General features: G+C 36.5%; 5 protein-coding genes across 12 annotated transcripts; 2 read left to right on the top strand and 3 right to left on the bottom strand.

Moving 5' to 3' along the window:
- Window positions 1-511: 511 nt before the first annotated feature.
- On the bottom strand, window positions 512-1,759 carry LOC111020980 (uncharacterized). Its single transcript, XM_022297791.2, has one exon. It carries the CDS (start codon window positions 1,685-1,687, stop codon window positions 1,067-1,069), a length of 621 nt encoding a protein of 206 aa, XP_022153483.1. The 5' UTR covers window positions 1,688-1,759; the 3' UTR covers window positions 512-1,066.
- Window positions 1,760-5,154: 3,395 nt separating this feature from the next.
- Window positions 5,155-7,187, bottom strand: LOC111020951 (transmembrane protein, putative (DUF247)). Its single transcript, XM_022297752.2, has one exon. It carries the CDS (start codon window positions 6,867-6,869, stop codon window positions 5,217-5,219), a length of 1,653 nt encoding a protein of 550 aa, XP_022153444.1. The 5' UTR covers window positions 6,870-7,187; the 3' UTR covers window positions 5,155-5,216.
- Window positions 7,188-7,378: 191 nt separating this feature from the next.
- On the bottom strand, window positions 7,379-9,376 carry LOC111020952 (glutelin type-D 1-like). Its single transcript, XM_022297754.2, has 2 exons — window positions 8,546-9,376; window positions 7,379-8,458 (listed from the first exon to the last, which is right to left on the bottom strand). Exons 1-2 carry the CDS (start codon window positions 8,745-8,747, stop codon window positions 7,575-7,577), a joined length of 1,086 nt encoding a protein of 361 aa, XP_022153446.2. The 5' UTR covers window positions 8,748-9,376; the 3' UTR covers window positions 7,379-7,574.
- A 4,872-nt stretch (window positions 9,377-14,248) lies between these two features.
- On the top strand, window positions 14,249-19,132 carry LOC111020932 (3-isopropylmalate dehydrogenase 2, chloroplastic). Its single transcript, XM_088127609.1, has 11 exons — window positions 14,249-14,627; window positions 14,969-15,098; window positions 15,200-15,311; window positions 15,916-15,991; window positions 16,102-16,190; window positions 16,700-16,786; window positions 17,711-17,827; window positions 17,941-18,048; window positions 18,132-18,185; window positions 18,266-18,418; window positions 18,825-19,132. Exons 1-11 carry the CDS (start codon window positions 14,408-14,410, stop codon window positions 18,897-18,899), a joined length of 1,221 nt encoding a protein of 406 aa, XP_087983735.1. The 5' UTR covers window positions 14,249-14,407; the 3' UTR covers window positions 18,900-19,132.
- A 2,028-nt stretch (window positions 19,133-21,160) lies between these two features.
- Window positions 21,161-25,100, top strand: ZEU1 (P-loop containing nucleoside triphosphate hydrolases superfamily protein). Of its 8 annotated transcripts, XM_088127614.1 has the most exons (8): window positions 21,801-21,888; window positions 22,331-22,427; window positions 22,545-22,590; window positions 22,718-23,074; window positions 23,396-23,507; window positions 23,636-23,695; window positions 24,489-24,593; window positions 24,784-25,100. In XM_088127614.1, the coding sequence occupies exons 4-8, from the start codon at window positions 22,800-22,802 to the stop codon at window positions 24,898-24,900; spliced, it is 669 nt and encodes a 222-aa protein (XP_087983740.1). In that variant the 5' UTR covers window positions 21,801-21,888; window positions 22,331-22,427; window positions 22,545-22,590; window positions 22,718-22,799; the 3' UTR covers window positions 24,901-25,100. The 8 variants fall into 8 exon arrangements, with proteins under 8 accessions (XP_022153422.1, XP_022153424.1, XP_087983740.1 ...); XM_022297730.2 differs by lacking the exons at window positions 22,331-22,427; window positions 22,545-22,590 and adding an exon at window positions 21,161-21,347; XM_022297731.2 differs by lacking the exon at window positions 22,331-22,427.
- Window positions 25,101-25,152: the final 52 nt, after the last annotated feature.

Genomic DNA, 25,152 nt, shown 5'->3' with positions numbered 1-25,152 from the left:
TTAATTGCTTCTGATTTTATTCTGGTTGCAGGATTTGAATTTCGAAATACTTTTCTTGGATTATTTCGAATCCTTTCAAAATTAGCAATTTTGCTTAAAAGCAAAATATAAATATTATTTTTGCAACTTCTTTTACATTGATGACACAATCACACAACAAATAAATTTTATAATTATTCAAGCACGCCTATTATATTTGTAAATTATTTTTAAAAATTTGAATATTTCAATTTAGTTTATTAATAAAAGTTAAAAAGAATCCTTCCAACAAAAGTTTTGAAAATTTGTTTTTTCAACTGTAAAATGTTCTCTTTTGATTTTTTTTTTTCTTTTTTACTCACAGTAAATCTTCTCAAATTGGCATCACCAATAAGACTATGTATGTAAATTCTTTTAGAAACTATATATGTAGATATTCTGGTTACTCCTAAACATTTTTGTAAATATTTCAAGCAAATGGTGTGAAAAACCCCTAAAATCTAACTTTGAATCAAATCAATAAATTCGGATACATAAACTTTGAATCAAATTAAAAAATACGGATATACAAACTTTGAATCATACAAATACGAGTTCATAAGTACAGAATTGATCACATTTCAAGCCTATAAAAAAATCTGAAAATAAAAACCTACAAAAGAAAAAAAATACACGATCAAGAATATTCAGCACAACCAAAAAGGAAATCTAAAACTAAGAACCTTCAAAACCAAACCAAAATTCAGCCCAATTCTAATCATCATTGATCCGCGCCTTGACATTTTCACTTGATGGAGTCGCTGTCGTGCACACGGCAGAAGATGTCGAGATTGTTCTACAAAACTTTTCAAACGAAGGGAGTAAAACAGATGACTCTGCTAATTTATTATTCTAGATCACTTCCTCGAACTAATGTTCATACAGAGTATATATTTCTCAAATTTGTCTAGTCATGTACCTGTCCACGATACCCGAATTTTCTTACTAATAAGTTTTTAGATCAGCAATGAACCTGTATTGAATAGTCGTCGCCATGAGCAAGAAAACCAGTTAACAATGAATGTACTTTAGAGTTGGAAACTTTTCGCTAGTCCTCCTCTGCTCTTGACATGACGGATAACCGGCTAGGCCTAGGCTGAAATGCTAATTGCCGCCGCTGCTGGTTTGAAGAAGGCCTAATCAAAGCCGATAAAGCTCTTCTCACTAGGTCACCACCTTCCACAACTCCAATTCTCACAAGCGAGTTCGTCATTGCCGATCTCCGGAAATTCAACGTGCTGCTCGATCCGAACGCTCCGTTTTGGAACTGGCGGCGATTCGCGGCACCAACAGAGAACGTCGAATTCTTGTGAAGAGAACACCGGAACGAGCCTGGATGCGTCGTCGGAGAACACATGCACACTTTCTTCTTATTCGACGACACCGCATTCGCATTTTCCCTCGCCTTCTGAACCGAAATCGAACGGCCGGGCGACGTCGACGAACCCCGATCAATCTGAAACCTCACAGACGCCGCCGCCGCCGACGACGACGACGACAGCGAAGACGAAGATTTTCCATTCATCGCAACACGATTCGGAGATGATGATCGAAAAGTCGACGAGCGGGCGGAAAAAGTCGAACTCGACGAGGCGAAAGGCGACGGAGAAGAACGGTAGTATCCTCCCGACGCCGATCGTCTAGATTCGACTCCGGACGACGAAGCCATGGATTTTCCGGCAGTGGAATTGGGAGAGTCGGAGAAGAGGGAAATATTTCGGGAGGCGCAAAATTTTCGCTGGTCAGTGCGGCAAATTGGCAAAATGAAGAGCTGAAGGGATATTTATAGGGGAGGCGATGGCAGGGGTGTAATTATGTGAAAATTTAAGGTTAGTTAAAGAATTATTTGTAGTAAACCAGGAAACCTAAAGTAAAGCGGTCATTGGTTGCGTGAGATTATAAACAGGTCGGGTTTAAGTAGTGGGTTTAAGAGCCGTGGGCCTGGGCTGAAATTACAAAATATTCCCACGCGCCTTCCAGGATGTGCGGTACACGCGTTTAAAGTTTAAATTTCAAGGGAGTCTTTTATTTTTTTAATTATTTAAAAGGACATCAGTGATGGTACATTTATTTCCATTTTTAATGAATTGAGTGTTGATGCAAAACTTTTGGTCTTCGAGATTTCATTAAATTCGTAATTAGCATTCCAAACAACCACACCGACGTGGTACTAATTTCATACACTTTTATGTGATAATAGTAGAATTTTGTAGCGATTCCAATTATTAGTTCTTTCATCTATTTATAGAAAGAAAAACTTAAAGTCAATAGGATAATATCTCCTAGATCTAGAAAAAATGGAAGAATATCATATATCTTCTTATTCCGAATTTAAATGGAAATTCAAATTGCTAACCATGATACTGAGTTTAAATCGAAAATATATACAAATTTTGTGGTGCTATATTATGCTCTATAAAAATAATATAAAATAATCCCTACTTGGTCATTGATTTTTTATGGACTATTTTGTCGATCTCCAACCCATCAGATTTTTTTAATTAATTATTTATTATATATGAGTATAAACTTTAAACAAATATTTAGACATGAAATTTAATAAATATTGGTGCGATGTTTATGTTTCGGGACTAATTTCGATGTTTATGTTTTGGGACTAATTTGAGTCGCAAAATGTAAAGTTTAGGACTTGTACATTTTTTCCTTTAAAAAAAGGAGCACTCGTACATCTTTTAATGATTTAGGAAGGAGAAATTTTTCTTTCTATTTTTTCTTTTTAATTTAAATACTTTCATATTTATTTTGGAGATAATTTTGTCAATCAATATAAAATTTTCTCCCGTGTGCTTTCATTATCTTTCTCTCCCACTCCACTTCCCCCATTATTTTCTTTTTTACTTTTCATTTCTTTCAAAATATTTTATCTTCGTCCTTACGGATTCAAATTTTCTCAAATTAATTTTCCAAAACAAAAAAACTCTCCATTTCAAAAGTTAGAATAAAAGTTAAAATATATATAATTTTGTCTCTTTATTTATATGAATTAATAAAAAAGTTATAACTTATTTTTAATTATAATTAATAAAAAAATTTCAAAAGTTTTATAACTTTTTATTTTCCACAGCTATGTAAAGAGTTTTTTCTTACTATTTCTCCCAACTTTTTGACTCTTACTATTTCTCCCAACTTTTTATTCAAAACTTGAGCTCTCTTCCGGTATATTTTTATTCTTTAGTCAATGTCTTGTGTTTTCTTATATTTTAGTGAGACTATTTGATTGAACATTCAGCCTTTTTTTTTATTTTTCAATGCAGCGTTAATAATTATTATTTTAAAGAATACTTAGTTATCTACAATATATAATTGAGACATTGATTTTATAAAATAAATATGAAAAATACAAAATAAAATTAAAAACTTGGTTAGGTAAAGATCGAGGGATAAAGAAGTGAAATTATATTAAATTTTTTAACTATTTAGTTAATTGGTTATATTTTTTAACATTAAAATAAAAACCAGTAAATTTCATATACACTGCGTGTGTTTCTTAGCAGCAAAAATTAAAAGGGAATTTCAGTGATTTAACTGTTTGAAATATGAACATGCTCCCTGCAGAATTAAATTGAGAGCAAAGCAATTCCTGAGAAATCGCTTTCCAAATAAATCAGAAATTGCGTTTCCTTTCTAGTTTTCAATATTATTAAGAAATCTAAATATTCAATAATTATTTATGTTTCTTGGATCTATTTTTTAGAAATATTCTCAAAAGTATATAGAAATTTTAGAAACAATAAAAATAAGTTTCTTGTCTTATTCTTATTTCAAATTTGTTCGAAAATATAAATAAAAATATTATTTTATCATTATTGAATCTATGAATATTAGAGCCATGCAATTTTGTCTTTCTTTATTTGAAAGAAAAATAAATATTACTATAAATCATGGTTCTAAATATCCATCGACTTGTCCATATTTTCGTAGGTTGACATTGATATGAGGGATAAATCGATATTTCTATGTACAAAAAAAATCGACAGAATATGAAAAATGTCAACAAAACGTCACTAATACATACATAATATTAATATTAATTATTTTTAACCTATTTAGAAATATTAAAATGTTTATTTGTTAATTTAAATATTTTTACGATTTTTTAATTTCTATAACTTTTATAGAAATATCAATCATCAATCGATATTTTATCACCTGAAAATCCTTCAGTAGTCTTCCCCTCAAACCGCCTTGGAATCCCGAGCAACCCCAGATAATAGCTCCAACTTTCTAGATCTCCTAGAATAGGCACTTAAACTTTTAATTCGATTTTTTTTAAGTACAACAAATGAGGATGACGGTTCAAACTCACGATGTCTTGAATGGAGATAGGTGTTCAAATCAATAGAGCTGATTTTATTTTTAAATCATAAAAAATGCCTGCCGGACTCGATCAATAACTTTAGTGACTAATGAGATTTTATTCAAAATCTTCATAGTTTAGATGAGAAAGATTTAATTGCTGTAACATTTTGGGCGACTTGGAATGATCATAATCACGTGATCCACAATCGGCCGATTCCATTCCACGTGCTCCTCAAGATGCTTCGATTTCATCTTCATGGTTTCCCCCTTTGTGCTTTTTATAAATTAACACTCATGCAGCTTGTGGTAACCAAGAAAGTGGTAGAGGTATGGGGCTCCTCTTGAGAGACTCCTCCAATCGTATGATGGTCACTCAGTCTCTTTTCCTGCCGGTTTCTTATATTCTAGAATTTTGTGCCATTCTTGAAGGGATTAGCCTTGTCCGATCTCTCAGATACTCACACATTATTGTTGAATCAGACTCCTTTGAAGCTATCAAACTTCTTTCGGGAAGATCGAACTCATTTGGTGATGGATGGAAGTGTCTGGGTTCATATGGCATAAAAATCCTTTCCCTCTTTTTCGACTCTATTCAATTCATCCATGCCTCTCGCCGGCACAACCGTCCAGCGAAACTGGATCTTTGTTTTCACTCCACCAATTCGTGGGTTTCTTCATTTCCTCTCACGCTTTGTCGACTTATAGAGACTCTTCTATCCATGTGGCTTTGAGTTCCTAATTAAATTAATCTCTTTTTTCAAAAATAAAAATATGTTACAAATAAAAATAGATTGAGGCAGGTAGACACTACATGGATTAATAAAATATAACAGACATTTTTATTAGGTTATTTTTCTAATAAAGGGGTAAACAAAAATTCAAGAATGCTTGGGATGAAGGGCGCGAAAACAACCAAACAGAGAGCAAAAAACTTGCAGAGCGATCAAGAAGAGAAGCCAAGCGGCCGCCATTAGAGCCAGCAAAGGCCACGAGCTATAAACATATTCATTCACAATTCTTCCCATTTTCACTCTCCATAATCCATCGTAATATTCATTCACTTCTTCGATCACCTTATCCAATGCCAAAACTCTGCTCAATCTGATCGATTTGCTCATCCCATTCCACATCGCTGCCGCCTCTTCGTCGCTCTTCAGATGGTTCAGAATCACCCCTCCTTCTCTCAGCAATCTCACGTCCTCCTCCGAATCCACGATCCCGTTCATCAATTCCGTGTACCGAGTGAAAACCAGCGGGCCCGATCCTCTCGACGCTTCGTACGCCACTAGATTTCTCAGCGTCACTTGTGTGTTCACGTCCAGCCTCGCCGTCGGAAGGTGGAGCGTTGCGGTTTTTGCGTCGAAGGTGATCGTTGAGATTCCGCCGGCGGAGGGTGAGAATCGGACTCCGGCTTTTGAGAGTTCCGAGACGGAAGGGATTGTTATTTCCTCGATCAATGGCGGTCTGTTCGCGTTGTGATTTGAGTTACGGTTTTTAGATTCTGTTTCTTTGGGGATTTCTTCATCTCGGAAGAAGAGAATCTCGGCCGGCTGTTTTAAGATTGCGAATGCGGGGATGGTGGAGAGGATCGTCCATGGTAGCCGCGCGACCGTCTTCACAGGTTGGGATTGGATCGCTTGTTTCGTGAAATGAATTAACGATTTGATTAATTTGGAGAGGTAATGCTTCAATCTGTGTGCGAATCGTTTTGTGGAACTTGAAATTTGGGGAGGTTGTTCGATTTCTTCGTGGATTTCGATTATTTCTGATGATTCTATCGATTTGGGCGTGGTCATTTGGTATAAAAAGTCCAGCAAATGAGCGCAATCTGAAATTTGAATCTCTGGAACGTCCTCCGTGAGATTACTGAAAGGAGAAACCTCTCTGAACAATCCGATTAACATGGAGAGCAAAATCTCATCGGCGATTTCCGACGATTCAGATTGAAATTCCATCATCTTCCTCAATACGAACAACGGGATCTGATTTTCTAGCATTATTATGTCTCCCAGAACGGCGTTATGCGCCGGCTTCGTCCCGGCGTAATCGACCAAATGCGACATTCTGGAGGACACTCGCCGGAGAATCTTCATTTTCCCCAGTTGGACGGCGCAGATATGAAGAAACTCGAGCAAGAAGGATGCGTCAATGGCCATCATCCAGGCCAAAGTTTCGCCATTAAAATCCAAGTAACTGTGATAAGACGCTCGAATCTTCTGCTCGAGCCTTGTCAGTTGTTCGACGAGATCGTGAAACTGGAGGTCTCTAGGGCTGAATCTTTTGGCTCTTTTTGCGGCAGAGAGCTTGAATCTCTCCATCTCATGGAGCTCCGGACGCCAACAATGGTAAGGACCCAAAGCGACCAACTGCGGAGTGTAGGAATCTGGATCGGACGCCATTAACGATCTGGGGACCTTGAAAATTGCTACCGGAATCCCATCGTCGTCCTCGAGTTCTTCATCGAGGGTCCGTCGGATTCGAACTACCCACCTGATCTCGTCGAAGTTGGATGAGGAAGAATTGGACGCCATTGTCGACTGCAGGTGAAGAGGAAGTGTTCTTCCATGATGGGTTTGGGTGGGTGAAGAAGAAGGTTTTTGTTTTCCCTTCTGGGTTGCGTTCTTCGTTTTCCGGCATTAATGTGGAGAGGGAGTTTGCAGAAGAAGAGTTTAATTAGAGAAAGTGCGAGCGTTTCTAACCATGTAAGTCTTAATCGTTTCTCCCGCTTCTTCTTTTAATTACTTTTCTGTGTTTTACCATCTGTTTAATTTATTTTTAATTGTCTCTTAATTAATTACATTTGATTTTTTTTTAATCTATCTCTTAGTAGGGTTTCTTCTCTTTTTGTTATATCTTAGAAATCTAATTCGAAATTTGTTTTTTTAGTCTATAATTCAAAGTCTACTTTAATTGAAGAAAATCCACATTCTTTTTTTTTATATTTTTAATATTATTTTTTTCCATAAAAATAAAATTGAATCGGTGTGTAATATAATATAAGATTAATTTGAAAAGTAGGAAAAAAAAAACAAAATGATGATAAAAAAGAATAAAATTTGTGAATATTAATATTGTAATTAAAAGTTAAGGCATAAACAAATAAAAGAAAAAGGTAATTGGTAAACAAAGTATTAACAAAAAAAAAAAAAAAAAACTATCCCTGGCTACGAGAACTAAAATCCCATAAATAAAACCAAAAATCTGTAATAATGGCACTGGAAGAAGAGAGAGAGAAACTAGTTGGATGAGGATGGAGGGAAGAAGATGGCATCCTCAGTCCTTTTGGAGGAGAAACGCTCCTGTAAATCAGCGTCTACATTGAAGGCCGCCTGAATAACCTCCGGCGAGAGAGCCTTCCAAACACCAATACTTCCGGCCAAATGCGTGAACACAGGATTGGGAGTGGTAATGATGGAGAACCACTCCATTCCCTCCGGATCTGCAATCTTCGACACCACGAAGAACCTCGGAACAATGAACAGATTCCCCTCCTTCACCGTCGTCTCCAGTACCCGCCGTCCGTCCACGCCCACCACCTGAACCCGCCCGCTCCCTCTGACGATGTACGTCACCTGCAGAGCCGAGTCGCAAGAGAATCCCGGCGAGCACATCGCGCCACCGTCCAACCGAACCAGATCCGCCCCGAGCCCCACCTCCCCGACGAGCGGTAGATTTTTGGTGTTCAGAACCACCACTCGCCCGCCGTTCTTGATGTCCACGTCTAGTGGCGCCTCTTCGCAGTTCAACGCCATCCCCTCTCTATGCTCCTCCTTCGCCTCCGGTAGCTTCGCGTCGTCCTTCAGCTTCACGATTCCAGTTCCGGTCTGGTTAGCGACGAGAGATTTCACGGATGCCTCGTCGAGGTCCCAAGCTCGGCTGACGAACTCCGTGGAGAAGCCGGTGAAGATTCCGTCAGCGCCGGTTAGGAAGAAGTCCGTGAACTGGCCAGATTTGTGGGCTTTTGAAGTGTCGCCTAAGAACAGAACCACCAGTTCATCAGCGCCTTCTTTGTTGTACCACCATGTAACCACGCCGAATGGAAGCGCCATCGCATCTCCCTTTTTGATTGCGATCACCTTCTCCTCCGACTCCGGTAGAATGATTCCGACAACTCCGTGGCCTATAAGAACACAAACATTTTATCAACTCATACTACAGTACTCCAATAATAATATCTTCGACATTTTTTCGTCTTTTGAAATTTTACCTTGCAGAACATAAGCCACTTTGGAGGAATCCGAGTAACGAGGGAGGGCAAAGCCATCCTTCTTCAGCACCAGCTTGGCTGCGCCGATGTTTCCTTCACGCAGCATCGGAAGCTCGGCTGGAGACCACGAGTAATAGGCGCCTCCATCCCCACCGTACGCCTTCTTCGCCAATTGCGGACTCAAATCCATCTCCATGCCCATCACAATAGTTGGTTAACAAATCTCACTGATAAACACTCAACTATTTCAACAGATGATTTCTAAAATCTCTAACTATGGACTATTTATAGAGGAAGGATTGGAGAGAATTTGGATAAAGATCGAGAACCCAATTCCAGGAGGATTAAGAATAATCCCAATTCCTGTAGGATTAAGAATACCAAACCTGTTCCGAAAAGGAACCATGTTTAATTTATCAATCTTTTTAATATTTATTTTAACCATTAGCAAATAATAATTCATTAAAATAAAATTACTTCAACTAATGTTTAAAATAAAATTTGCTCCACTAACACGTATTTTATCTTTTATCAGCCAATTATAACCCAACACTTTTAATTTTGACTGTGTATAAATTAGCTTGGTAAGAAAAAGTTACAATTTAACTGTCACCTCCTCCTTTCTCGTTTAAAGGGAAACAATTCATTATATATATACACACTAAATCTTCAGCATTCTTAAAAAATGTATCATTTCTTTTTTATTTTAACAATTATAAATAAAACTAGTTTTTTACTTTCTATTCATGCTACTTATTTTTTCAACTCTAGAACTAACTATTCTTTTCATACTTTTAATTTTAATTCGTCATATTTATGCTTTAGGTCTTGAACATTTTATGATAATAATTTTTTGGTAAATTAACTTAAAATCAATATGGACAAATATTATAAAAGAAGAATAACAAATGAGTCGTATCTAGTAAGAAGAGTACCTTATGAACTAATGCCTCTCCAAGGTATGTGACTTAAAAGGACGGTTAGTTTCATGGAAAATTTTTTTATTTTTAGATAAGCAATTGCACACAAATTTGTAAAGTGAAAACTAATGTCTACCCAACAATACTCAAATCGACAAAAAGCTATCAAATTTTACGGACTATAGAAAATGTTAACATTTGAGAGTAAATTAACTCTTGCTCATCTTTATTATATGAGATATGACCATTATTTATGGACCACAATAACAAGTAGTTACAGACTGTAATAACATAAATATATTATTGTACAAATAAATCCTAATATTCCCATCAAGATGGGAGATGAATATTCAAAACACCCATCTTGGATAGCAAAAGAGAAAAGGATTTAAAAGGTAAAGTTTTGGTAAAAATGTATGCAGGTTGGAGTTCTGTACGAATAGTCAGAAGCTTGACGATGCCTTCAACGATCTTTTCACGAACAAAATGACAATCAAGCTCAATGTGCTTGGTACGTTCATGAAAAGACGGGTTCGAAGCAATGTGAATAGTAGCATTATTATCACAGAAAAGCAGCTCTGGTGGTTGAAACTGAATATGTAAATCACGAAGCAATAAGTGAGCCTTATGATTTTGCTCGTTGTAGCAGCGAGCGCATGATATTCAGCATCGGCAGAGGAGCGAGAGACCGTGGTTTGCTTTTTGGCCTTCCAAGACACAAGAGACTCACCAAGGAAGATGCAAAACCCGGTTGTAGACTTTCTCGAATCCAAGCAAGATGCCCAATCAGCATCACAGAAAGCCCGAATTTGAAAAGATGACAAACTGGAAAGAAATAAACCTTGCCCAGAACAACCTTTCAAGTAGCGCAGAAGATGATAAGCAGCATCAAGATGTGGGCAACGAGGCTGTGATACAAATTGACTGAGGTAATGTACAACAAAGGTAATGTCAGACCGAGAAATAGTGAGGTAAATGAGACACCCAATAATACACTGATACATAGTAGGATCCTCTAAGATATCACCAGCAGAAGCAAGAAGCTTAATGTTAGGATCCATGGACAAAGAAGAAGTCTTAGCAGCTAATAAACCAGCATCCTCAACTAGCCGAAGACAATAATGTCTCTGTGACAAAAAAATGCCCTTGGAAGAACGAGCAATCTCAAGACCTAGAAAATAAGGGAGTGCTCCTAAATCTTTAAGCTTAAAAACAACATTAAGGTGAACTTTCAAGTCATCAAGAATAGAACTAGAAGCCCCGGTAAGAATAATATCATCCACTATACCAATAAAGCCACAAAGTATCACCCGAACCACGTGTAAAGAGAGAGTAATCTAATTTAACTTGATGAAACCCAAGCAATATCAAAGCATGAGAGAATTTATCGAACCATTGGCGAGACGCTTGCTTAAGACCATAAATAGATTTATGAGGACGGCAAACCAATCGCTCCCCCTGAGAGGCAACCACAACATGCTTGTAACCTACTGGGAGATCCATGTACACTTCTTCAATGAGATCACCATGTAAAAAAGCGTTATTCACATCTAACTGCACTAAAGACCAGTGAGAAGAAGCAGTTAGGGTGAGTAAGACCTTGACAGTTACTAATTTTGCAACGGGAGAGAATGTCTCAATATAATCAAGGCCATCTTGTTGAGTGTATCTTTTGGCAACCAACCTTGCCTTGTACCGCTCAATGGAACCATCAGAATTGAGTTTAACCTTGTAAACCCACTTGCATCCAATAGAATGATGACTAGGAGGCAATGAGGTAACACCATGAGTGGGAACATGATCAACAGAAGAAACATCAGGATGAGCAACCAAAGACTCAGTAGAAATATATGGCAAAGTAGAAACATCCAGTGCCCGGGGTAAAACCACATCTGGGAAAGGATGGACGGCCACATCCGAAATATTAACATTGTGAAAAGGGAAAATTTGTTCATGAAACACCACATCCCGTGAGATAAAAATCTTGCCATGCTCGATATCCCATAAACGAAATCATTTAACTCTTGGGGGATATCCAAGGAACACAGACGGTATGGCCCGAGGATGAAACGTAGAACGATGAGAAGTCAATGTTGATGCAAAACAAAGACAACCAAAAACTCTTATATGAGAATAATTAGCAATACGACCATGTAGTCGAGCAAAAGGTGTGTCCCACTTCAAAAAAGGAGATGGCGTGCGATTAATAAGAAAACACATTGTGAGGACACATTCACCCCAAAAACGAATAGGCACTCGAGACTGAAACAAGAGAGACCTAGCAATATCTAATAAGTATTGGTGCTTGTGCTCAACAACAGAGTTTTGTTCAGGACAACCCACACACGAAAACTGATGAAAAACGCCTTTCTCATGAAAGAAATCAGTGAAAGACAACTCCGGAGCGTTATCAGACCGAAACTGTTTAATACTTTTGCCAAACTGAGTTTTAACAAGACGAAAAAATCGGGGAACCACTGTTAAAGCATTAGACTTCTGGCGGATTAAAAAGACCCAAGTATAACGGGAGAAATCATCAACTATGGTTAAAAAATAACGAAAACCAGTATGAGTTGGAGACTTATAAGTGATATCACAATGAACTAAGTCAAAAACAGCATTAGCTACATTATTGCGAGAAGTAAATGATAATCTTCTTTGTTTCGCCAAAGGACAAATCAAACATGGTTCCAATGTAGTAGTACTATCAGTATTGAAATGCAAAATATCCTTCAAAGCAACTAAATGTTTAAGAGATGGATGACGCATCCTATTATGCCAGATAGGAAAAGAAACCATACAAACAGTGTGTGGGGTTTTAAGCTGCACACCAAGGGGCTGTTCCCGTGCCAGAATATAGAGGCTTTTGCTAAAATCACCCTTCCCAATCGTCTTCAACAACAACTTATCCTGAATAGCGCAAGAATCAGCAGTGAAATGAACTATACGTGAAGTCTTATGTGTTAAGGCACTAACTGACAGCAGATTGAAACGAAAATCAGGCACATATAACACATCTCGAAGAACAAGATCAGGATTAATTGAATATCCCAGCATAAGCCACAACAAATTGAGAATTGTTGGGTAAGGTAACTGATACGTCAGAAACAGAGTGTAAATTCATGAAATAATCTCGACAATAACATATATGTGCTGATGCTCCGGAATCAATCACCCAGTGAAAAGCCATGATAGAAGATAAAGAGGAGGAACATGTACCTGCCACATGAGAACCACCAAACGAAACAGATCCATCTTTGGCCTTGGCTAAATGGCTGTTAAGGAGATTCTAAAGGCTCTTACATGGATTAGTATTAAGTGAAGCCAAAGAGTTTGCGACTGAAACGGATGAAGAATTCTTTGTGACATAATCAGTAGATGGCATAGAAGAAGATGAAACTGATTTCTGGTGAGAAGAATTCCGTGAGCGGTAGTCAGGGGGAAAGCCAGAAAGCTTGTAGCACCTATCAATCGTGTGGCATTGTAAACCACAATGTGTGCAAAACAAGCGTTCACGCCTCTTTCCTTGAAAATTGGAAGAAGAAGATCGTGAATCTCCAGAATTCGAAGAAGACTTCGCCAACAGAGCAGTCGATGAAGCAATTGGCGGCGAAGAAATCGCACGCTGCTGAGACTCTTGAGTAACAAGGGCAAAAACCCGATTAATCGAGGGCTCTGGTTCCATAAGGAGCAATTGAGCGCTGATTTGGCTGAAAGAATCATTCAGACCCATCAAGAACGACATTACGTACTCAGTCTGAAAGTAATCGGAGATGGCCTGTACGCCGCCGCAAGACCATCGTCCACATGTGCAGGAAGGGCGATATGAAGCCAACTATATCCATAAGGTCTTCAATCGAGTAAAATATGTGCTGATAGTCGTCTGATCTTGAACTAACGTAGACAAGTCGCGACGCAATTGGAAAATACGAGGGCGATTTTGGCGTTGAAACCGCTCCTTGAGATCAAGCCACATCTCGCGCGCCGAGTCGTGAACAATAAACTGGCTGAAATCTCTTTGGATAAAGAGTTCAAAAACCAAGTGATGACTATATTATTACAGATAATCTATGAATTGAGTAAACCACTGGCAGGTCGAGAAATTGAGCCATCCACAAATCCAATTTTGTTCTTGACAGTGAGAGCAATTGTCATAAAATGGCTCCAAGAAGTGTAATTATCATCAGTGAGAAGGTCGGAGACGAGAACAAGACTCCTATTATCTGAATGATGGACGAAATAAGGGTTGGCATATTGTTCAGCAGAAGAATGATTCGCCAGAGTTGGTACCTGAGGCGTACCGACGGGAATCGCTGTTGAAGTCGTGGAATCAGAAGGATTGGGATTCACAGATGGAGCAAGCGGATCTTCGGGCGCCATGGGAGCAAGAAAGAGAAACGACGGAAAATCAAGAATACGAGAGAAAATGATATACGGGTCCCACAAGTATACTCTTAGAAAATAGGTGACTTAATTTTCATCTGATACCATATTAACATTTGAGAGTAAATTAACTCTTGCTCATCTTTATTATATGAGATATAGACCACGGTAACAAGTAGTTACAGACTGTAATAATAGAAATATCTTATTGTACAAATAAATCCTAATAGAAATTATGGACTAAATATATACAACTATTAAATTTTACGCACTAAATATGTAATTTAACTTATGAAATATTATTGGTGCAGTGATTTAAGATGAAATAATTTAAAATCTAAAGACATATTATAATTAACGTTAAGAAAAAAAGAAGAGTTTTTTAAACTCGTCCTCTCCGGAAGTCGTGGTCGTGGCCACTTATGTACCCGAAAACCCGAAAAGAAAAGGAAAGGAAAAAGAGAAGCCATAGCCATTTGGCATTTGCAGCCAATTCCACAGCACATATTCTGTCCCAGTTCCTACTTGCACAGTTTCAAGCTTGCAGCTGCCTTCATCTATGGCGGCGGCGGCTCTGCATCTCAACGCAAAACCGGTAAATCTTTTTTCCCGATCCATCACCGTTTCGAAACCATCGCCGAAGCTATTCCGGGTCAGCTGCTCCGCCGGCACTTCTCCTTCCAGGCGCTATTCCATCGCTTTGCTTCCCGGCGATGGCGTTGGTCCGGAAGTCATTGCCGTCGCGAAGGATGTTCTCAACTTCGCTGCTACGCTTGAAGGTCCCTCCTCTTAATCAGTCTCTGTGTCGCCCCCCCCCCCCCCCCCCCCCCCCATTCTTCTTTTACTTTTCTGTTACATGGTAGTTGTGTTTGTGTTTTGTTGATGGGGTACTGGATTTTTTGATTAGTAAGTTCAAAATTGCATTGGAATTCTGTTGCACTCAGCTTAAAGACGGTAACGCAGTTCAATTGTTTCCTGAGAAATAAAATTATGAAATTGCGATGAGCTGAAGAAAGTTGGAAGAATTTATTTACGTTCGTGCATATTGTTTTAAAATTATAGGGTGAGATTTTACATTTCGTTTGGGTCTTTTGACGACCATTGGCTTCTGTTACTTTAGGGATTGGGTTTGATTACAAAGAGATGCCTGTCGGTGGAGCTGCACTTGATTTGACTGGGGTTCCATTGCCAGACGAAACGCTTTTAGCAGCCAAGCAATCTGATGCCGTTCTATTTGGCGCAATTGGAGGGTATTTATATACGTTGTGCTATTTACATTGATTTCTTTCATAATTTTTTAAAAACTGGTATGGTTGGTTGAATCATCTCATGACTCATTCCTTTTATCAAGATACAAATGGGATGATAATCCAAAACATTTGAAGCCAGAGACTGGGTTGCTTCAACTTCGAAAAGGTCTTGAAGTATTCGCTAATTTGCGGCCTGCAACTGTCTTTCCCCAGGTAAACTACTACATTATCCTCCCTCCCCTACACCAATATAAACTATTTACAAATGAAAATACAAGGCCCAAGGTCCCATTTTCGTTTCTTTTGTTTTTTTGGCCTGCGATCATTTTTATTGCAATATAAAAGTGCATGGCATAGGTGTTTCAATAATCTGAAGACGGGAAATTATCTTGGTTTGAAGCCCTATTAGATACCCTCGTTTCATCTAAATGTTAAACTTAGCCTCATGCCAAGAAGGATAGATTCAGACGTATGAATTAATAATGTCATGACTTAATATGTTGATATATTTCTTCAGTGGTCAACTTGCGAGAATTATTTTTCAATGGTTTGCATAAATGGCATTATATTCAGAAGCGTTGGTGTTGAACTTCATTTCTTATTAAAGAGCATCCAAGTTGGCCCACCTCTGGAAAAACTATACCAGTGTTGCTCCTAAATGAAGCATGGGAATATTACTTGTATTTATTTTAATTGAGATGCATAAATTCATGTGCAGTGGTGTGAGTTCATGAGGAAGCACCTCTGGGTATAAGGTTAAAGTCCTATATGGGGTACTCTGTTACCTATTTAATTATTCCATTTCTTACCCCTTCAGTTAGTGGACGCTTCAACTTTGAAGAAGGAGGTTGCTGAAGGTGTTGATCTCATGGTCATAAGGGAGCTCACAGGAGGTAAATTTTTTCCCCTCCCGCTTCAAACGAGATTCCATGTGTTGATTTCCCTCCATATCTAAATTTTGGGTTTTGAATAAAGGTGCCATGATATCTTTCACCTGGATTAGGTATTTATTTTGGGCAACCAAGAGGTTTTAAAACCAGTGAAAATGGGGAAGAAATTGGATTTAATACTGAAGTGTATGCAACTCATGAGGTAACTTTTTCTTTTTAATTCAACATCCCTGGGAGCTTGCATATAAAGTCTTCAACTCCTTTTTATTATACGACGTGCTCTTATCTTTAAATAAATTGTTTTATGGAAAGCAGCTCAATATTAGTTGGATTAAAAATATTTCTGATAAGCATTCCTTTCAGTCATCCTTGCTTACTCGGAACAATTTCATACTAATCTATGAATCCATTCTTCAAAGCGATCGTTGATACATTCATGAAGAAGTTATTCCTTTTTTTTCCCTTTATTTCTCTCTCTCACTCCTTTTTTTTTAAACCATAAAAAGCATAACTGTTTTATATAAATTTTAAATTGGAAGTGCAGTTGTTCCATATTTCATTCAGTTGTTCCATATTTCATTTTTCTTGAAATTAAGATTACATGCTTAATTTGTTTTTATATCTAAAACAATCCTCTTCTTTATTTTATAAACTATCTATTACGTCTATTTGAACAATTACGTTTCAGTTCGTTAATGTCTTCTGCTTCAGATCGACCGCGTTGCTCGAGTGGCATTTGAGAATGCTCGGAAGCGACAAGGAAGAGTTTGCTCTGTAGATAAAGCAAATGTGTTGGAGGTGCTTTTAAGAATTTGATTGTTATTTTTGTTGATTGATTGGTATTGTGGTCACTGGTCATTCTAATTCATAAGAACAACCTTTTCATCCTTTTGGTGCAATCTCTATGATAGTTTGTTTCATCTAATTTTCATTGAGCCACAACCCACGAAATATAGCATGTAGGCACAAAAACCTTTTTGTCTAATACAAAAGTTAAAAGGTAAAACTGCTTTCTCTCCTCTTGGGAAAGTTGAAACGATACAAGAAGATATGCTTATCACTTTCTCAAGAGCTTTGGGGACCTGGAATCAGGAACATCATAAATTTTGCACTTCTTAGCAGATGGCTTCACCATCCATTCATAAATAAAGCATTCCTGACGATGGATGGTGGGAGCTTTCTAAGGAATCTAGTATTGGAGGAAGTTCGGGATAGTATCATGTTTCTTTCTTCTGCTTGGTCTTCTCTGTCATTTTCTAAAAAAAATTTCCCTCTCTGTAATTATTGCAATTTTTCTATCATAGCCAATTTCTGTCTTTCTGTAACCCTTAAGTTAGGGCTTACCCTTTTATGTATATTTCATTTTTTTCCCATTGAAATAGTTCTGTTTCTGATTGGAAAAGGTTATTAGGAAATTTGAGATAATAACCCCAGACCATTCCTTTATTTTGCTGGAAATAGGTTCAGATTTGAATTTTGAGAATGTGTAACTGTCTCATCTGCTTTCCTCCAAGTTTATTTATTTGAAGATTAATGATCTACGTCAAACATTCAGTTCAAGGTTTCCCTACTGTATTGACATATAACCATGCGTTTCAATAGAGCTTAATATGTTATGTACGATCTATGAATGTAAGAACTTACCACAGTTAAAACTTGAAAGTAGTGGGGTCACATGTTCCTTTATGTAGAAACCTTACAATGGAACTAACTTTTTTGCAGGCTTCAATGCTTTGGAGGAAAAGAGTGATAGCAATAGCTGCAGAATATCCTGATATTGAACTCTCGCACATGTACGTTGATAATGCTGCAATGCAGCTAATTCGCAATCCAAAGCAGGTCTGCATTGAAAAATAATCTTATTTTCCAGAAGGGGCAAGAAAGTGAACTTTCATAGCCCCTATATGATAGGAAAGATAAGTTCTATTTGGACTGATTGTGAAAATTTGCAGTTCGACACAATTTTGACAAACAACATATTCGGTGATATTTTGTCGGATGCTGCTTCCATGATTACTGGAAGTATTGGGATGCTTCCATCTGCAAGTCTTCGTGAATCGGTAGTCATATCATTCTCTCGCATTGTTATCCTCTCTAAATTTTCTTCATTTTCCTTCTATAACAAAATGAATTGTTTGCACAGGGACCTGGACTATTTGAACCTATTCATGGCTCAGCTCCTGATATTGCTGGAAAGGTTTGTGTTCTTAAAATATCAGCATATTATAAGTAGGATGTAAAGTTTTATGCCATAAGATAACATGGTTTTATATGTAGGATAAGGCAAATCCATTAGCAACCGTTCTAAGTGCTGCTATGCTTCTAAAGTATGGCCTTGGAGAAGAAAATGCTGCCAAAAGAGTTGAGGTTGCAGTTTTGGATACTCTAGACAGAGGATTTAGGACTGGTGACATATACTCGGCAGGATGTGTAAGTATACAGTGGAGGGAGAAATTTTCTCCCCCTCTCTCTCAATTTTGTCTTTGAATATGGATAAATTTAAACATCTGAATGAGAAAAAGAAAAGAAAAAAAGTAAAAACCTGACCGAAATGTCCGATAGCAAACAAATCGACCTCAACAAATTTACTTTTACAATCATGAAAATAGATCATCTAGCTAGCTTTTGGGTGTGTTTGAGAGTGATTTTGGCACGACGTATCTGCTACTCCATAGGTAAAATGGTTGTAGTTCACTTGAATTTTTTTTGGGTGGATTTCCACGGTGTATCATGTATGTTAATGCCCAGTTGCTCTCTTTTACTTTTGATAACTATTATTTAATTCCTCCTCTTGGTCATTAGTCCAATGATTTTTTCTTAACACTCGACTGCACAGAAACTTGTTGGATGCAAAGAGATGGGTGATGAGCTATTAAAATCTATAGAGTCCTATGAACCTGCTACAGTTTGAGGCGAAAGCGGTAGCGAGATTCTTCATTGGCCTCCTCTGATGTTGATTTGAATTCATGACGTAAGGCACTGTTCCTCAATATTGAGGTCTCTCTTTACAATTTTGTTGTATTTTGAAAGGTAAGAACAAGTTGAATTTAGGGTCTTCATTTTTTCAGAACTATAAATATCTGTCTTCTTGGGTGATAAGTTGTAGACATTTTAACAAGTACAATAACTTATTCATTGAACCAATTTGCTCCTCTCCCTATTTTCTTGTTTCCATTGCCCAAATTTGAAAAGATTGACAGAAACCAAGAAGGAATAAAGATTGCAAATTAATTCTGCTAGTAAAAGTCATTTTCTCCGGCTGACTTTGAGTTTAATGCATGGATAGAACAACAAACATGTTATTTATTAACCATCTTATTAAAAAAACAGATAAAACTTAAGTGTCAACTTATTGTTGAGATATATTCAGATTCGTCGAAGTATACATCTTTTAACTCTATTTTATATATTTTCTTTAGCCCATACTGTAAAGGCGTCTCTTCAGCTCTTTTTAAATTTATTATCTTTGCCATAGTTCATTGGACATTGCTATATAAGCCGAGTCCTTATTTTGGTGTTTTGTACAATTTTAGATTTCGTGTTTTGATTTCTAACTTTTAATTACAAAATAATTTAGTTTTTGCTTGTTTGGGTGGGTGGTTGAACTTACTATTTTTTGGCTGAACATGCGGAATATGATATCATGTCATTTGGCTGAACATGCGGAATATGATATCATATCATAGGACAAAGTTTTAAAATAATCTAGTTTTAAAAATAAATTATAAAAATAATATTAGTTTAAAAAAAACTACAAAATAAATGTAATTTAAATAAATAAATTCAAAGGTAAGTTAGGTTTTTAAAACTATTGACAAAAATAGGTTAGGTTAAAATAAAGGTCAAAACTCGCATACAATGTCTGCGATTTCCGTGCAAACGTGGCAGTTGCGTACATGTACGTGACTTTCATCTTTTTATTTTATTTATATATTGTTATTTTATTAATATTGCGAAACTTAATTAAGATGTGATTAAATTTTTATTTTTTATTTTTTTTATTTTAAATTTTAATTAAAATGTCATTTAAAGTCTAAAAGTTTAAACTTATATTAAAATCAATTCGATGATTAAAATGTCATTTAGCTTGTTGTGTTTCATCTTCGTATGTTCTATAAAATAACATTTAAATTTAATATAAACTAAATCAATAAAAAATTATTAAATTAATAAAACCATAAAAGTAATACTTTTACATGAAATTCACATGTTTTGTCATTTGCATCGCGAAATACATGGTTTTAAAACAAAAACCAAATTTTGGGATATGTATAATTAGGATTTTGTTTGTTTTACAATTATTTTGTTTTAAATTATTATTATAGGAATATGTCCATCTTATGTCCATCATGTAGTAGGTAATCAAGAACTACTTTCCAAATATGAAGAAAATTAAGATGATAGTATTTTTCTTAAATTATGGTTTTTTAAAATAAAATTAAAAAAAACAAAGGGATATTGATGGGAAGTTGAGGACTGCAATTTTAAATTCAAAATATAAAAAATAAAATAAAATAAAAAAATAAAAGAGGAAGTGGGGGAGTGGTCATGGCTGCCACTCCCAAATTAAAAAAAAAAACAAAGGGAAGTCGCAGACGTTGACTTCCAAATTCAAAATAAAAAGAATTGTCAGCAAAGACGTGGCTCCATTTGCAGCACGTCAGACAGATGTCGTAGCCAATGACTGCGACTTTAGTGAAATTGCGATCAATGATCGCGATTTGGACGTAAATCGTAGCCGTTTTGGGCAAATCACAGCCTATCCCTACGATTTATCTACTCTAATTTTGTAATTACTTTGAACGTACAAGATTTGTCATTTGTTTTTAAAAAATAATTATTTAAAAAAAATCCCATATCATATGTATTATTTTCTTTATTGATAATAAAAATTGTGGGATGGAAGATGAAAGTGGACTAAAAATGATATTTTAAAAATTAAATGGTAAAAATAAAAATAAAAATGAATTTAAAAGTTAGAAACTATAATCAAAATGCTAAAAGAAATCATATTTAGAATTATTAATCTCGGGCGACCCGACCCGGTTATGTTCCGGGCCAATTCCCGTGCACTAATTTCTCAACCCTTCGGGAAATTTCAAAAAGTAAACAACATTAATAGGGATGAAAAGTCTTTTTTGCCCTTCTAAAATTCCCCCCAAATTGAAACCTCTCCCTCCATGTGAAAACCCTCCAATTTGAAACATCCTCACGAAAAAAAGACATCCCACGCGCGCACAGCCACTCACCGTCCATTCTTCCGGCGACTGAGCGACGGCGGCGGGTTCTAAACTCAGACAACTGAGGCGGCGAACTCCAGCGGGCAAGCAACGGCGACGAGCTCCAACGAACTGTTCAAGTACGTTTTTACTCATAACTTAACCGAACACTATTTTAGTTTTTTCAACTCTTTGTTCTTCGTTTTAATTTTAATTTTGTTATTCTTCTGATCGTTTTCATTTTTGTAACTTGTGTTTTCTTCATCATAGTTTGATTTCTTGATTCGATATTTGATTTTGGCATTGCAAAATATTGCAAAAAAGAAAAAAAAAAGGAAGTAAAATGGTGATTTGCTTTTCACATTTCTGTTTATTTGGAACATGTTATTCAATGGATTAGAATTTGTATTTTCATAGTTATTTTTTTTTTTAGTTTGGTATTACGATAAGTTGCAAAACAAAAAAGTCAGAATGTTAAAAGTCCAGGCTTCTTCTTTTCCTTTTTTTTTGTGTATTTCTTAGACCATTTCATGCATTTGAAATATATTAGTGCTATTCAATGAGCCTGAACTTCTGCTTTCATGGTTTGTTAGTTGATTTTGACATTGCAATATATTGCAAGCAAAGCAATCTCATGATCGAGGATTAATTTTGGCTCTTAATGCTGTTTCGGTTTCATCTGTAAGTTACTACCTCCTTCCTCTTCCGGTTTTAAGTATTCTTGGGTTTTGAGAGAACGTGTAACGAAGGTTCCTGCTGTCTTTGCAAACTGACAAACTTCATGTTTAAATTTTTCGGAAACTAAAGAATCAAGGTTGTGATGGTCCTTTCGCTTTGGTGTTTTCTTCACCACGGTCGGAGTGTTGTCAGTACTTTAGCTTTCACGATTTACCTTCGAATTTCATACGAGCAAACCAGATATTGATGTAATAATTAACTGGTCTATTACGAATGGGTGAGAGAATGTTTTGTACTGTAAACATAAAGAGAAAAAGGAACGTAAAGTCTCTTGCTCATGAAATCAGGGTCAGAAGAGAAGCAACCCACTATTATAACAACGGGAAGTGTATTCAATATTCATAGTTCCACTCTAATTTCCTAACGCTGGATTAGCTCTATTTAGTGCCGTCTGCATCTGTGACATTTACGAGTTATATTTTTTGGGAGTCAATTGACTTGGGCGTAAAGCTTTTGAGCATACACTTTGACACAGTTTCAAGGTCAGGACATGATCCATGCTCGCTTCCACATTCCATAAGCCATTGTGAGATTAGTTTCTTCTTTCACCTGTAATTTGTGATGTTTATTTTTTGGGAAATTTATTTTTATTTGTTTAGGTTTGTGGTGGGCGGGTTCGGTGGACATTTGAAATTTGTTTTAAAGGTGCAGTCCCCTTGTTTTTTCTAACAAATATGCATCACACAGTTTCTGCTTCAACCACGAGAATCTATGAAATTGTCTGGAATGATTGATATGGAAGACTTCTCTGATGTTCATTTTTCCCTTTTAGGAGTTTTGGAGCAGTAACAGCTAGAAGATCCTCAAGTGCCCTACTGAAAATTCCTTCTAATAATTTAATCCGGAAGATCCAAATGGGAACTAATCATAACTCTGTGCTAAGAGGTTGCAGCAGTAATTCTAGAGGAGCCCTGGTGGTTCTAGAAGGTTTGGACCGCTGTGGTAAGACTACACAGTCCAGTAGATTAGTCCAATACTTAGAAGGACTTGGCCATTCTGCTGAACTTTTGCGGTTTCCTGATAGAACTACAAGTGTTGGACAAATGATATCTTCCTATCTTTCAAACGAATCACAGCTGGATGACCACACAATACATCTTCTCTTCAGTGCCAATCGATGGGAGAAGAGGTTTGTTAACTTTTCTTTATACCACTTTCAGTTTAGGCCCTTAGATTTATAAACTTTCAGTACCTGATGAGTGATGGGGCTTCCAATGTTGTTATTAAGTGGCAAGTTTTTCTTAAAATGAAAAATGGTGAGACCTGGTTTTAGAAGTTCCAAGCAATGGCAGTTGAGAACTTGGTGGACCGTGGACTACAACCATTTTCGTGCATGTCGTACGCTGAGGGAAAACCTGTATATTATATCAACATTTATTTTAGATGAAGAATAGTGTATATGCACCCCAAAAGTTTGTGATTTCGGTTTAATTACTGTAATGGCTGTCAGATCGTTGATGGAAACAAAATTGAAGAGTGGAACCACTCTTATTGTTGATCGGTATTCTTATTCAGGGGTGGCCTTTTCAGCTGCCAAAGGACTTGGTATCGAATGGTGCAAGGTATAAATACTAATTAGTAATTTGGCTGAATCCTTTGTTTATGCATGTTTATGTTTTTTTTTTCTTTTTTCTTTTTATTATAAATTTGGGGTTTTTAAATGCTCTGATGTTATGTTTGTCCTTTTCAGGCACCGGAGGTTGGCTTGCTAGCTCCGGACTTGGTACTGTACCTAGACATATCTCCAGAGGTTAGTTAAATTAGTATATCATTCTTTTTGGGGAAGAAATTTAAATGCATTTATTGGGATGGGCTTACCATAATTTACCTTTTTCTAACTTGTAAATGTAATGATGCTATGATGTAAATTTATTGACTATCTTATATTGAAAATAAATGATTTTGTACTAATTTTATGATACAATTTAATTCTGAAATTTTGTCATATTTTTATTTTTAATTCAAGCTAAAATTTTTTTTGCATATCACCCATACTGATTCAAGCCACTAAATCATCTTTCACAGATCTTTCTAGTCATAGCTGATATATGTTACATTTGTATTGGGTTTTTTATGGAACTCTATCAATTGTATTGGTAGCATAGAGTAAGCAATTGCTCAAGTAGAGCAGGTCTTATAGAGACTTCTTTTGAAGTTTTATTATGTAATTGATGGCAATGGACTTTTGAGAATAACAATTTATAATCAAGGGAATAATGTCCTTTGTGCAAACTATGATATCAATTTATAACCTAGGAGCTGGTTAGATTTAATACCTCTTTTTGAGTTTCAGTGTCTTAGGCTTTTTGTAATTACCACTTAGGTGTCATTCTTTTAGATTGAGGTCCATTCTTAATGGTAGTTCCCTTTTGTCGGGGTTGTTTTTTGTATGCCCCTTGTATATTCTTTCATTTTCTGTTAATGAAAGCTAGGTTTTTGTTTTGACTTTGATCTGCAACCCCTGGTAACTTCATAAATTCTCAATTTTAAAACTTCCAATTTGTATTATGATTGATTAATGATAAAGAGTTCTGAATGATCAGAAAGCTGTAGAAAGAGGAGGTTATGGATGCGAGAGATATGAGCAGCTTGAGTTCCAGAGCAAAGTTGCCCAGTACTACCAAGTTTTGCATGATTCCTCTTGGAAGGTAACTTGTTTTTCATTTGTGTCTTGGAAATATTGACACTCCAAGTAAATCAAAACAATAATATTCAATGAAGTTATGCACGAGGAATCCAATGTTTTTTCACGTTCATCTTAGGTGGAAGCCTGTTTTTCATATTAAAAAAAAAAAGATTGACTGACTGCATTTTGGACTTTCCTTGATCTCATTGCAGATAATTGATGCTTGCCAACCCATGGAAGATATTGAGAAGCAACTTCAAGAGATTGTACTGGGCTGTGTCAAGAGACGCCACAACGGGGAACCGCTTTCCGAGCTTTGGTTAAGTTGATGCTTTCTTTTGAAGCCTGAAGATCTTTTTCCCGGGTGTATTTATATTCAAAATGTTGAGATTTTGGGGGCTTGTCCTGTGTGTTTTTATATTCTTTTTACATCTATATAATTTTAGTTTGCTTTTCTTTATCACAAATTTTTAGCGTTCAAGAATTATAGGCATTATAAATCAAAGAAAAGTCTCTGTCATTACACTTCTATCAGATCTTCCCCCCCCCCCCCCCCCAATTGGGCTACACCAATATTTGAG

Source organism: Momordica charantia (genome assembly GCF_013281855.1).
Source record: "Momordica charantia cultivar OHB3-1 chromosome 8 unlocalized genomic scaffold, Mcharantia_2.0 BLBB01000008.1, whole genome shotgun sequence".
NCBI lineage: Eukaryota > Viridiplantae > Streptophyta > Magnoliopsida > Cucurbitales > Cucurbitaceae > Momordica > Momordica charantia.
Note: the sequence above shows the minus strand (reverse complement) of the source record. Positions and strands in the feature narration are given on the sequence as shown.